Source organism: Nesoenas mayeri, assembly GCF_963082525.1.
Source record: "Nesoenas mayeri genome assembly, chromosome: 21".
NCBI lineage: Eukaryota > Metazoa > Chordata > Aves > Columbiformes > Columbidae > Nesoenas > Nesoenas mayeri.
Window position 1 is genome coordinate 6,947,664 of NC_137571.1, and position 13,840 is coordinate 6,961,503.

The 13,840-nt window shown below is 48.2% G+C and overlaps 1 protein-coding gene across 11 annotated transcripts in view; it reads left to right on the forward strand.

Annotated features, from left to right (window-relative positions):
- Positions 1-13,840, forward strand: part of PUM1 (pumilio RNA binding family member 1) — a 55,190-nt gene that overhangs the window by 38,082 nt on the left and 3,268 nt on the right. For 9 of the 11 annotated variants that reach the window (XM_080357450.1, XM_080357455.1, XM_080357456.1 and 6 more), the window contains 10 exons: positions 523-666; positions 1,590-1,883; positions 4,053-4,289; positions 5,697-5,964; positions 6,435-6,564; positions 7,253-7,387; positions 8,718-8,855; positions 10,453-10,578; positions 10,908-11,029; positions 12,396-12,588. In XM_080357450.1, the coding sequence (XP_080213576.1) occupies positions 523-666; positions 1,590-1,883; positions 4,053-4,289; positions 5,697-5,964; positions 6,435-6,564; positions 7,253-7,387; positions 8,718-8,855; positions 10,453-10,578; positions 10,908-11,029; positions 12,396-12,588 (1,787 nt within the window). The remainder of the gene's footprint in view (positions 1-522; positions 667-1,589; positions 1,884-4,052; positions 4,290-5,696; positions 5,965-6,434; positions 6,565-7,252; positions 7,388-8,717; positions 8,856-10,452; positions 10,579-10,907; positions 11,030-12,395; positions 12,589-13,840) is intronic. The other 2 variants (XM_080357454.1, XM_080357457.1) reach the window with 1 other exon arrangement.

A 13,840-nucleotide genomic window follows, 5' to 3' on the forward strand; every position in this document is an offset into this window, starting at 1 on the left:
TCCAGGCCAATACTAGTGGCTTAAAAACAAGAGAATTAATAAAAGGAAGCTGGGTTTACTGTAATTTAGGGGTTTCAAGAGAACAGCTACTGCCTGAATTTTAACTCTGATCCATGAGGCCGTGTGGTACAAATGCTTTTGACATGCAGTTATACAGAATATTGTTTTAATGGCAAAGGGCAAACTTAAGGATTTTTTTGAATAATGTACAAGTATGTCCTGCTGCTCAAATGTAAGAAAAGAGGATTATTTTGACCTCAGGTCTCCGTGCTGAAAGTGTCACATGGTTGGTACGTGGCATTTTTTGTGGCATAAGAATGTGAGAAAATAAGTCTTTTGTACCTGGAAGTCTTACCAGTGTGAAGTTGTGGACTGTTAATACAGAAGCAAAGCTGTTGCTGCTTTTTCCATTCAGATTTTCCTTTGACAATCTCACTGTGCTGTGCTCGCCTGAAGACGGCTGATCCGCCGCCTGTCGCGTTGTTCGCTGCTTTACCCTGCGTCTGTGCTTTGCCTCCCCAGGTTACCCCGTGCTGGCTCCTGCCGCTTACTACGACCAAACGGGTGCTCTGGTGGTGAACGCGGGGGCCCGGAACGGGCTGGGCGCCCCCGTCCGCCTGGTGGCCCCCGCCCCCGTCATCATCAGCTCCTCGGCCGCGCAGGCAGGTGAGTCCCGGCCCGTCCCGACGGGGGGATCGTGACAATCTGCCCCGTCTCCGTGGAGGGTGACCCTGAACCTGCGGGGCTCCGGCTGTGATGACACACTTGCCCTCACTGAGACCCGTCGCGGGGTTTGTTGAGAACTCCTCTGTGCTCACAGTGTGCTGAGCCTCCCGAGCAGCCTCCCAGAGGCAGCGGCGCACCAGCTCTGCTATTTTGCGGAGTTTCGTATGACAGTTATTTAAATTTTGTTTGCTAGCATCTAGTTTCCCATGTAATGAAAGGTTTTAGCCTGACTAGAGCTCTCAGATGATCACCTGGCTTGTGTAAAATGGTACGTGAGTGGTCTTTGTCGTGGGTTGTTTGGGGTTTATTAGGGTTCTTGGGGAGTTCAGGGCTTTAGGAGAAATTTTACAGCCCGAATCTCTGCGTGTGAGCAGCCCTTGCAGTGTTAGTAACAGATTACAACATGGGCCTTTTAGTTGTTTCCTTGTAGCTCTTGTTTATTTTGCTTTTTTGTTACTTTGGAACTGGCTGAAAGACAAAAGTTCTTGGTTTTGATGTTCTTAGCACCGCAGGATCGCGTTTCGCGCACTGAAGGACAGTTTTACTCATTTCAAAATGTATGTCTCTTAGATGGATATTGCTACGCGTGGGGCTGTATTGACTTGAATCTCAGATCCCAGGAGAAAGGGAACGTTGTTGTGTGTTTGCTGTGTGTAGCTGTACGAGCCAGTGATGACCAGGCATTGCTGATATTCAGCGGCTCTGTAGAGCTCAGATACAAAGTGAAGAGAGTTGGTGAAAGGGACGTTTTCATCCTGAAAGAAAAAGAATCCATAGTAAATAAAAGGAACCGAAGTTTTAACTTCTGAAGCTGCTACGAAAATGAATTTTTCTGTGTGTGCTTCCAATTACTTTCTCTCCAGCGGTTGCAGCGGCTGCAGCTTCAGCCAACGGCGCAGCGGGCGGCCTGGCAGGAACGACAAACGGACCATTTCGGCCTCTGGGAACGCAGCAGCCACAGCCCCAGCCGCAGCAGCAGCCCACCAACAACCTGGCATCCAGCTCCTTCTACGGCAACTCGCTCAGCAGCAACTCCCAGAGCAGCTCCCTCTTCTCGCAGGGCTCTGCCCAGCCTGCCAACACCTCCCTGGGCTTCGGGAGCAGCAGCTCTCTGGGTGCCACGCTGGGCTCTGCGCTGGGCGGCTTTGGGACCGCAGGTGAGAACAGCGGCTCCTTTGTGGGGGAAGAAAGAGTGAAGCGGGTGGCTCCAAATACAGGTGGTGCCTGGTGAACCGCTGGTGCACGGAGCTGCTGCGCTCAGGTCAAGTGCAAGTTTTCCTTTGGGGACTACTTTGGCTTTCAAAAGCTGCAGCACTTTCTGGTGGAACTTAATAGATGTTATGTTAGAAGTACCAAAGTAATTAATTTGTTTTGTTGTACACGTTATTGTTCTTAAAATCATAGGATCGTGTTGGTTGGAAAAGACCCTCAGGATCATTGAGTCCAACCATAGCCCACCCCTGTCCCATGTCCTGAGACCCTCATCTCCATGTCCAGCCCTCCAGGGCTGGTGACTCCAGCACTGCCCTGGGCAGCCTGTTCCAATGCCCCACAGCCCTTTGGGGAACAAATTGTTCCTAAATCCAACCTCAACCTCCCCTGGCGCAACTTGAGGCCGTTTCCTCTGCTCCTGGCGCTTGTTCCTGGGGAGCAGAGCCCGACCTCCCTGGCTCCAAGCTCCTTTCAGGCAGTTCAGAGATCAGAAGGTCTCCCCTCAGCTCCTGTTCTCCAGCTGAACCCCCAGGTCCCTCAGTCTCCATCACATTGTGCTCCAGCCCCTCACCTGCTGCGTTGCCACAGATGAAGTTTTTAAGCAGCTTTGAGTTTCTTTGCCTTTCCCTGCGTGTGCTTGGTGGTACTGGACCGACAGGAAGGGGCTCCGGGGTGCTGTCCACCCCTGTGCCAAGTCTTACCTCAGAAAAATACCCAAGTAACTTTTCGTGATTTTCAAAAAGCTGATCTGAGGTGGTTTTTGTGCTCTATTCTGGGGATTGTTTCTATCACACACCAAGTCACTCACTGGTTGCAATTAGGCAGCTGGAGACAAAGATATTTTTTGTTGTTTTTTCAGAAAGAAGCAAACCCGAAGGTGTCTGTGGGTTTGTTTTTTTGAAGCAGAACAATTGTTTTAATTACTGCTTAGTCTCAGAGGTAGTAATTATGTCCTGAACTGCACTGCTTTCATCAGTGTGCAGGGCAAGTTAAAACGTGCCTTTTGAACTTGCTCCGCCATAGGAGACCAAAGGACGTACTGTTACTGCATCAAACCAGTTTTAAATAAAAGTTGTTCTAAATAGTTTTCTTAAACCCAGCCTGAGAATTGGGACCCTCATGGACTCAGGTAAACACAACATCCACTTCTTTCACTTCACTGTATTTAACTAATTGAATTCAATTAGTAGTTTGCTCAATGCCAAGATGCACAAACTTGTTTTGCCTCAATCAATGAATAAAAACGTGAGGCCGTTGCTTCTAGACCTTGTGTGCAGTCATGACAAACGATCAGTTCATTACAGTTAACAATTTCACTATTTATTAAACAAGATTTTAATGCAAAATTGATTTTTTTCTCGAGTTGGCAGTGCATTTAGAGAGTTTGTATTAGACTGTCAAGAGAACTCTTCAAAAGACGCTGGGGGTGTGTGTTAAATCGAATTCTGATTTCCATCCCAATAAAGCTTGGTGCAAACAGGAACTGTTTTCTGATATAATGAAAGGTGAGCACAAGGATTTCAAGTTAATGTACACGAAGCTGTACATGCTCTTAAGTAAACATGAGCAGATAAGATCTCGTGTTGGGTTTGTTTTAGCTCTAATGGCCAAAGAATAAATACGAGGCAGTGCTTGTAGGGTGATCTAATATCTTCTGTTAATCTAAGTGATCTAATATCTTCTGTTAAACCAAGTGATAGGCTTAGGGGGAAGGAGCTCTGCAGTACACAGACCTTCGGAAGGTTCGGCAGCAAAGCGCCAAGTGTTTGTTTCCCAAAGCCTAAATGTTCGCTGGCGTTTTGTTCTGTCGCTTCCTTTAGGTAGATTCATATCTTGTTGATCTTCCTGAATTTCTAGATGTTTGGAGCTGTATTTCTGGATGTATTCTGTTGGTATAAAAGCTACAAAACTCTAAATACAAAGCTAATTTTTTAAATCGGGGATTTCTGCTCAATCATTGACTACATGGTTTTAATGAGTGCATTTCACTTGGGCACATGCAGCACCCTTAGGAAAACCCCAGCCTGGAGCAGGGAGGTCAGAAGGGGCTGTTGTACTGACTGTTGGCCCGGGCAGTTTATCGACATCACCTCATTCTCTTTTCCTCTTTGCAGTTGCGAACTCCAACACGGGCAGCGGCTCCCGCCGGGACTCCCTGACCGGGAGCAGCGACCTGTACAAGAGAACGTCCAGCAGTTTGACACCCATCGGACACAGTTTTTATAACGGCCTTGGCTTCTCCTCGTCTCCTGGCCCCGTGGGGATGCCCCTGCCCAGCCAGGGACCCGGCCACTCCCAGACTCCACCGCCTTCCTTGTCTTCACACGGATCATCTTCAAGTTTAAACCTGGGTAAGAGCCTGAGCCGCTGTCCCTTGGTACAGAGACGTGACCACCACGGCTGAGACACCCGCTGCTCCCCGCGGTTTTCTTTTTGGCTCGTCCTTTTCTTTCCCTGAAGTCAGTAATTCAGGTTAATGTCCATCTGCAGTGTCCCAGTGAGCACGGAGAAGATGAGTTTCCATTTCAGAATAGGCTCAGTTGTTATGGTGTGAGTCAGTGACACGTCCGCCTCAGGGCCCCCAAGATAGAGTCTGTGCTTTGTCCTTCCCAGATCTCAATTTTCCTGGCATATCCCAGACACTCTTCCAGGAGTCCTGTCTCTTCTTTTGGGTTTTTGCCCCTTTATTCCACCCTAGTATCCCTAAAAGCTGATGGCTTAGAGGTGCAGTTCACTCCGCTCTTTTTTATTTTATTTCACTTAATATTTTTATTGCAGCCGCTCATGCGCAGCTGCCAGGACGGGCTCTGTTCTCTTTGCAGACAGCTCTACCGACGTTCGCCCTGAAGCTCTGCCCTTCTTAGCAGAGACTTCTGGAAGCTTTTGTGTTCTTTGGGCGGTCTGTCCTCGCTGCCTCATGTTGGCTTCTCAGGTTCCCATGCCATTGGAGCTTTTTCCTGGGAGCACTTTGTCCCACCCGGGAAAAACCACATTGGCTCAAGGAATCCTTGCGGCCTGTGACCAGCAGAGGGAACCCGAGCCCTGCGAGAGAGGGGAGAGCTCTCTGCTAGAGCTCTCAGCACATTTCCAACAGTTATAGGCAAGGAAACTGTTTAAAGGTTTAATTTGGTTCCTGTCAAGTCTCGCAGTTTGCAAACTGTGTGGTGGAGTGTTACCTGTTCCCCATACCCATCACTGTCTTAGTGTGGATGGAAATCTGTAGGGCATTTGTGAAAGCAAAGGATTTTTAAAAGTATTTATTGTTTCTAATTTATTGTTACCTGTATTTAATAGTGGTTTGTTTTTCCTATCAAAAATTTTTGTAGTCCTTGCTGCCTTTTTCTTATCTCTCTCAATTCTGTGCCCAGCCTCAGTGTGCATCTCTTCTATCCGTCCCTTGCACAGCAGCAAGCTCCAAAAATCGTGGGGACGGAGGATAAGGTGTAACTAGAAACAGCAAGTTAGCGAGTAGTGGAATTGATAACAGACAGTTTTGACAGAGCGAAGAACAGAAGCTGTTACAGTCTGTTCTTTGCTGAATCTGTAGCTGATCCTACCAACACCACAGAGCTGCGCTCGAGCACGGCCCCATCGCAGTTATTTTGGGGGCAGTTCACTGGGCTTAGCTGAGATACATACGTACTTCCTGGTTGAACCATGTCGGAAACCCATTGCGGTGGAAAAGGGGTAATTAGAAGTAAACCGAATCCCTCGGCAGCTTTGTTTCATGGTGTGTGAAATCCCGGTGGTTTTCGCAGGAGGGCTCACGAACGGAAGCGGCCGCTACATCTCAGCTGCTCCGGGAGCCGAAGCCAAGTACCGCAGCGCGAGCAGCGCGTCCAGCCTGTTCAGCCCCAGCAGCACGCTCTTCCCCTCCTCGCGCCTGCGCTACGGCATGTCCGACGTGATGCCCTCCGGCCGGAGCAGGCTGCTCGAGGACTTCCGCAACAACCGCTACCCCAACTTACAGCTGAGGGAGATCGCGGGGCACATCATGGAGTTCTCGCAGGATCAGCATGGGTCCAGGTGGGATTCGAAAGCCTGTGCCGGGGGAGCTTTGAGAACGGCTGTTCTTTGAGGGATTTGCGTCACATCCTCAAGCAAAGAGGCAGAACAGGGAAAAGGTGTGAAAAGCCAAGTAATGTGATACTCTGACCCTTCTTTGTATTGGGTACCAGTGGCGATAGCAGGAGTTCCTCCTCTAAAATCGAGCTTGCTTTGTAATTTGCCTCCTAGTCCCGCTGGCATAGTTAAACTCATTTTAAAGAGCTGTCTGGACACAAGACCTTGATGTATTTACTCTTCTAAGATCTGATTTGCTTGGAATGAGGAGATTTTTGGGGTATCGACAATGACGTGTGGCCACGGGCCTCCTGGCCACAACCACCCTGAGGTTTCAGATTATTGCTGCGTAGGCTTAATATTTTGTTTTGCAAGAGCTTAGTGTACAAAGCTTTTGAAAGGAATTTGTATTAACAGATGTGTTGATTTTTCAGGTTTATTCAGCTGAAACTGGAGCGCGCTACCCCAGCGGAACGTCAGCTTGTGTTCAATGAGATCCTCCAGGCAGCCTATCAGTTGATGGTCGATGTATTTGGAAATTACGTCATCCAGAAGTTCTTCGAAGTAAGTGTGCAGCCCCCTGCGAGTCTTGCTTAGGTGCCCGCTGTCCTAAAATACTGGACAAGCTCATAGGAACTCTTATTTGGCTAGAACCGTGGATACCTGCGAACACTGATGTCATCTCCTCCCCACGGGCTGTTCCCTCCTTCCTGTTGGGGTGACTGAGGTGCGAGACTCGTAAAGATTGATCCGAAAAGTAACACTTTGCTTTGAGATGCGAAAGGTGTGGCAATAAATAGCAACATACCGAGGAGATGTAGGTCCAACAGGACTTTCCAGGGATGCTGTGCTGAGCTGTCAGCACTCACATATTTAGGAACACAAGAAACTTTTCCACTGAAGAGCATCTGCTGGAAGGCAGTGTTGGGTTTCATACCCGGAGGTTGAGCAGATGCCCATCTCTCCTTCTTGAATCTGGTCTATTCTTTCTCCACCAAGTCTTGGTGGTTCATTTATCCCAGTAATTTTACAGCAGCCCCATGCAGGGGCGGTGAACTGGCACCTGTCACCTTGGTGGCTGCAGCACCTTTGGCGTTTCTCAGGCATCTGGCAGACGTGCAGCAGCCGCCTGGCCTGTGCCTGCCCACATCCTGCGCTGTTCCTTGTGTAAGGCCTGGGCGCGGGAGGGCTGCTGCGCCGCTTGGCCGCGGGAGGGTTTTGCGCTTGTGCTGACTGGTGTTCGTCTCCCCAGTTTGGCAGCCTGGAACAGAAGTTGGCCCTGGCAGAGCGGATCCGTGGGCACGTTCTGTCCCTGGCTCTGCAGATGTACGGCTGCAGAGTGATCCAGAAGGCCCTCGAGTTCATTCCTCCAGACCAGCAGGTAATTGTAAGTCTCAATTTTAACTTTCTTCTCGATGTTTAACGTTTCTTGCCGTTTGGTGACCAGAACCCCGACCTTCTGTTCCTCTTGTGGCTGGTGTTTTTTTGGTTTGGTTTATAGCATGTTTGTTATGTTTCATGTGCATGATAAGTATGTGACGCTGTTCTTGGGTCTCGTTGTCATCTCCTTGTTCCACTTCACTGGTACTGGTGTTGATTGTCTGTTAATTCCCTGAAACCAAATTATGTACGTAGGGGAAACTGAGGGATGATAATGAATTAGAAGTTATTTTTAAATCCCTTGAAGAAAGCAGTGCCAGGGTTTTGTCTTTAATATTCGTTGAGATATCACTGCTTTGATATGTGGGTCAATATTCCACTTTGGTGCCGAGTGAGATGTACGAGTCCCGGTTCCCGTTGAGCCGGGCCCGGCACTGCAGAGCTGCGGCTGATTGCCAGTCCCGCCCAGAGCTCATTAATGAAGCAGTTCCTCTGGGCTTCAGCAAGGAACTCAGATGAAAAATGTGCTAGGCGAGCTGGCTAATAAAGGTGTTGGGAAAGGTAATGCAAGAATCTCAATGTAGGTTATTAAATTAAACTGCACGAGGCTTTAGGAGCACGCTTTCCCTTTAGGTCAGGCCTAGGCTAAGCTGGTGCCTTAGCGTGTCAGCAGGTGATGGGCTGCAGCCCAAACTCTGGCACTGCTGGTCTGAGGATTTACTAATGCTCTGTCTCCAGAAAGTTATTTTTGAGTACTTTGTGCTCCTGAAATGCCTGATTTTGTATCAGTGGCAAAATTGAACTCAGCCAGTTTGTAATATGGTTAAATTCACAAAAAATAACATTCTCTTTCCTGATTGTGGAGCTTTTAGCCTGTGCGTATGGTGCATTAGTCATATTTAAACGTTATCTGCTGGGATTCCTTAGTTACTGTGCAGTTTTACCTTGCCTGTGTAAAATACTGGCAAGGTCTTATCCCAGTGCAGACCCCGTTTTAGTGACACCTGAAGCTGAAGAGTTTGTGAAGTTTGGGCATTTTAGATTTCGTTGAGGGGGCGGAGGAGGAAATGGGGGATGCACAGTAAGCTGTGGATCGGTAACATTTCTTAAATTGAGGTACTTGGAAGAGGAAGCTCCCATTCAATGAAAGGAATGCTTCACCTTTATTTGGTAATAGTATTTTTCTTTCTCAGCACTTGGCCACTGGAAAACTTGCAGTTGGAAATACGCTGGTGCATCCTTCATACCTCCCCTATTCTTGAGTAGCAGTGCAAACTTTGCATTTACCAGCTGCGAATCCTGGTGGTGCTTTCTGTTTGTTTCTCTCCTCCCCATAGAATGAGATGGTACGGGAGCTGGACGGCCACGTCCTCAAGTGCGTGAAAGACCAGAACGGGAACCACGTGGTGCAGAAATGCATCGAGTGTGTGCAGCCTCAGTCCCTGCAGTTCATCATCGACGCCTTTAAGGGGCAGGTGAGTCCTCCCGCAAGACACTGACTCATTCTTTGTGTTCTTACACGTTGCTTTGAATGGCATGAGAATGGCTATAACTTGTTCAACTCTTTTGCATTTTAGCAAGCATCAGTTGAAGGGTTTTACACAGCAACGTCAGGGAGACAGAAGCTCTTTGGTTGCGTCTCTTATCATTTTTGTGCGGGTATTTCACAGTGAAGCATCCTTGCAAAAACCTGTGGCCCTAGAACATCAAGTATTTTTTGACTGATGGAGGGGAAAACAAGTCTCTTATTAATTCATCTTCATAGTAACAGTGGTGAGCAGAATTTTGGGATGGGTGCAGTAAACTTTATGGTCCTCTCTGTGAGCACAGCTTAGGGAGCTGCTGCTTCCCTAGGGCCCCGGACTGGGGGAAAACCATGAGTTTCATCTGGAGAAGGGCAGTTACTTGTATCCTCTCCTGAATTGATGTCCTGGATATTCACTGGGTAACTGCCTTTATTCTGCCTGTAGTCAGCTCGTCTTCCATTACAAAAATCACTGGTTTGGGCGTTTTCAACTTAATTGGCTTTGGAGGGAGACTTTGAAGTGTTGAGGGTTTAGCCACAGGGGTGCAAGGACGGCCCGGGGTTATTTCAGCAAGAACCAGGCTTTACTGGTTCGGCTGCTCCTGGACCAGCTGGCAAAGTGGGGACTTGCTTGGCTGTGTCGAAACAAGCAGGATTTGAGCTGGAAACTCGCTCAGCAGATTTGCTGGTTGCAGTTTTGCTTTGGACGTTCGCGGGGGAGCTGGGCGAGGCGGAAGCTGCCCCGGGAGCTCGGCTGCTGGCTCTGACATTTCTTTGACCCAGTTTCATCTGAACTTTCATGTGAAAGATTAAACTCACCACCTCAAGACTGTTTCTCTGCAGTTAATTGCACTTGAAGTCCTGTTTTCCTGCACAGTTTGCTCCGTAGTTATTAAAAATTTGTAGACTGTCAGTTTAACTTCAGTGCTCGGATTTGCTACTTTTGTTAATTTTAAGCAACCAAATAGGACTTTGTGCTTTACACAGGAAACTGTGCAGCAGTAATGAAATGTGTCATGTTCTTACCAGCGGATTTAGTAATCCCTGAGCAATGAGAAAGAAGGTTCTTTGTTGTCACTTCTCCTAAGCGCAATTAAGGCTTTTAGACATCCATATAGTTGAAGAAAATCCTTTGCTGAGCATTTTTAGCCTTTCTGGTTCATACCATTTCTTACAAAGCCTAAAATATGTAGCTGGCGGACATTACGCTGGATTTATTTTTCTGAGACTGCGTTTTAACACAGCTTCTAATAATGCTTGGCTGTCCCAGGGTTCCTTTTATTAATCAAGAGGCTTTATCGCTGGTTGCCGTGTTCCATGAGTGGGGAAGCTGAGGTACAGGCAGGGCTGTGGTGGGCCCGCGATCGCCCTGTTGGTCCCGGGGCAGATGGTTCCAGTTGACGCTCTGGAGCTGCCGTGCAAGCCGGCGTTACCTGCCATGCTCGGGAAAAACACTGTGTGTTCATTGAATTCCAAAAGGTTTCTAGGACTGGCAAAGACTAACAGATGTGCCGCTGCCTGTGCTTGCCTGTCTGTGTTGAACGCAGGTTTTTGCGTTGTCTACACACCCGTACGGCTGCCGCGTGATCCAGAGGATCCTCGAGCACTGTCTTCCTGAGCAAACCCTTCCCATCTTGGAGGAACTTCACCAACACACCGAGCAGCTCGTTCAGGTCAGTGTGGGGAAGGGGACGTGGGTGCTGGCAGAGGTTTCTTGGTTACTGGTTTGTATTCAGAAGCTCCTGGCAGCCTGTTTCGGGCTGTTACTGGGGTTGTCTGAACACAGGGACCCTGTTCCTGAGGAGGAATGGGGAAGAATGTAGCAGACAAGAAATGCACCTTCGCTAATTAGAATCAGAGAATCATTTCAGCTGGAAGAGACCCTCAGGATCATGGAGTCCAACCATAACCTGACTCTGGCACTAACCCATGTCTCTAAGAACCTTGTTTGACATTAACAGTTCCTGTCCATGTTTGTCACACGCTTCTGTCTCTCAAACAGGATCAGTATGGGAACTACGTTATCCAGCATGTACTAGAACATGGTCGGCCTGAGGATAAGAGCAAGATTGTAGCAGAAATCAGAGGCAACGTGCTCGTGTTGAGTCAACACAAATTTGCGAGGTATGAGTTTGTTCCTCAAAGTCTCCGCACCCCGTGGGAGCACCGACACGGGCTGGACTTGCCCAGGAGTTGGGGTTGGGGTGTAGGGAGGGGAAAAGAGGTGAAAATAACTTGTTGCTTATCAACAGAATGCTCTGTACACTGGGATGAGTGGCTGGCAAGGTAAGCTCTACTTGTAATGAAGGAGGAGGAAGGTGTGGAAGAGTAGCTCTAGTCCAAGTTCTCCTACTTGACCAAGAGGTTTTTTTTGTGTGGTATTTGTTTTATTTTGGTGGTTTTAAGTGGTCCTTATCCCCTGGATAATAACAGGCCGTAAGAGCATTTCGCTGTCTCTGGGATGCTGTGTCAAGCCTCAGGGGAGTTTGGGACATCAATGTAGCAACGATTCTTTTCATCCCCCCTTTTCACAGAGGAATCTGTGCTTTTTGTACACTGAGTCTCGCCGTCCTGAGACACACGCGTGATGAAATCCTCTTAGGGAAGCTGCAGCAGTCTGAGGTTGTTAGTCCGGCAGCAAAACCCAGGTACCTCGGTGGATGTCAGGACACAGTAATACTTCCCACATCTGTAAATTCCTTTTGTGTGTGTTTTGAGCCATTTGAACATGAAGGCTGAGCTCTTCAAAGGCTCCGTGTTCCCCCTTTTTATGAAAGTAAAATAGTGCTTTAATACTCACAGACACAAGGGAAGTGTAACATTAACAAGAATTAGAAGAGTGTGGTATTAATGTTGTTATTTCAGATTCTGCCTCTCTGACTTGCTTTGCTCTTTTTTCCTGAACTTCTTTCCAGATGGAGCGTTAATTAGTGTAGGGTGTCCCCAAGCGGAGCTACTTGTGGCAAACCACTCGGTGGCTTTATCAGTCAGGGATGCAGAAGATAAGACCAGCAAAACTCTCCATCCCCTTTCATATACTGTATTTAACTTGGCTCTCCGGAGGGCAGAGTCTAATATCTAATACATTCCGGGATGGTGGAATTTCTCTGTCTTCGCTGAGATCTTTTGTTCCTGAATAAGCATTTCCCTGTTGTTCTAACCTTGGACCTCCATTCCTGTTGTGCTCCAGCTCTGAGAAAAACAAAGAACAGCTCATCTGCTGCTCTGACGGGCTCGCTGGGAGAGCAGATGCTGATCTCAAATACAGCATCGTTGTAGCGTTGCACACATTTGGGTGAAATAAAACCCAAACTGGTCCTTTACCCAAATTCCCACTCAAATGTCTTGGACTGCTGTTCTGTTTCACGTTGCACAACTTCTCTCCCAAACGCTGCGTCCTTGCCAGAAGTGTGACAGGTCCGCTCGGGGGCGGATGGAAAGCCCAGCAGACGTTGCCTGCTCACACATTGTCCTTCTTCTGCTCTTCCAGCAACGTGGTGGAGAAATGCGTGACCCACGCCTCGCGCACGGAGCGCGCCATGCTGATCGATGAGGTGTGCACTATGAACGACGGCCCTCACAGTGCCTTATACACCATGATGAAAGATCAGTACGCCAACTACGTGGTACAGAAGATGATCGATGTGGCAGAACCGGCGCAGCGGAAGATTGTCATGCACAAGGTAAGCAGCTGCCGGCGATGCATGGGGACGTAAGGCTTGTCACTGCCAAAATAAGGCTGAGATGATTTCTTTTGCCATTAGATTTACCTAACAGCGGAGGTATTTCAAAGTCGAGTATTTCAGTAGTAGCTGAAATAGGAAAATGTGAAATCACGAGATGCTGTTTGGACTTAAAACTGGCTGGTTGCTTCCAGCAATCTCTTCTGACCCAGTAACCCAGTTGTGCGCGCGTGGCGCAGCGAACGCCGGTGAAACAGCGAGAGCTGGGCTGCGGCGGCGCCGCCGGCTCGGCCTGGGGACGCGCTGGCGATGACGACACTCTTGCCCTCTCTGAGACCAGCCTGGGCTGATGAGAGCGGATTGCTGCGCTCTGTGTGGCCGAGCCAGACCCCGGCGCCTAAACCCCGAGCGCGGCCCTTGTCACCCCCGTCCCGCCGTGCAGCCCTGCTGGGGACGTTTGGTGGCACCACGCTTGTGTTCTCTAACATTTGAGCCTGGAGACATTAATCAAATGCTCCGTTTCTCAGTTTTGAACACGGTTTGGGGGAGAGACTTCCACACTTCAGCATCACGCTGCAGTGTTTGGCTGCCTAACAGTTTCAGGACTTAATATTTTTCAAAAATGAAGATGTTTTGGAATGAAGCATGCGCTGCTGCCAGTCCTGCCTCCCAGCGCTCTGTGCCTGCGGCCTCAGGGGCAAGAGCCGCTAAAAATCAGGTTATGTCTTCATTTTCCTGCCTTTAAAGGTCACACCTGTGGGTCTTTATAACAAATGAAAAACATAGGCTTTTAATGTGAAGTGGAACGGAGATTGTTTTCTTCAGTCCTGTTGTTTCAGGGTCTGTTACTCTGAGAAAAGGACCAGCCAGAGTAGAAATAAAATACTGATACTGGCTTGGAAAACCCATATTAATTTTTAAGGGAGCTGTGCTGAAATCCCAATGAAATCAGGTGTAGTTAAGAATCCTTGAGTGAAATGCAGCAAGTGATGTTTTTTCTTGTAAAAAGAGGGGATATTTTCTGTGCAGAGGTGCTGATTTTTACCTACACAGGGCAGTTATCAATATATAAACAGTATAGATCAGTATATAAACAGCATAGGTGCAGCTGAAACAGTCTCCACGGAGGTTAACTCATAGGTTTAGGAATCATTCAGAGTAGTTATTTTAACCCAAAATCTGTATTAGTCCAAAAGAAATGATGAAGATAATGAAATAAAAATGTGTGGAAAGGAATATACGCAGTTTAATT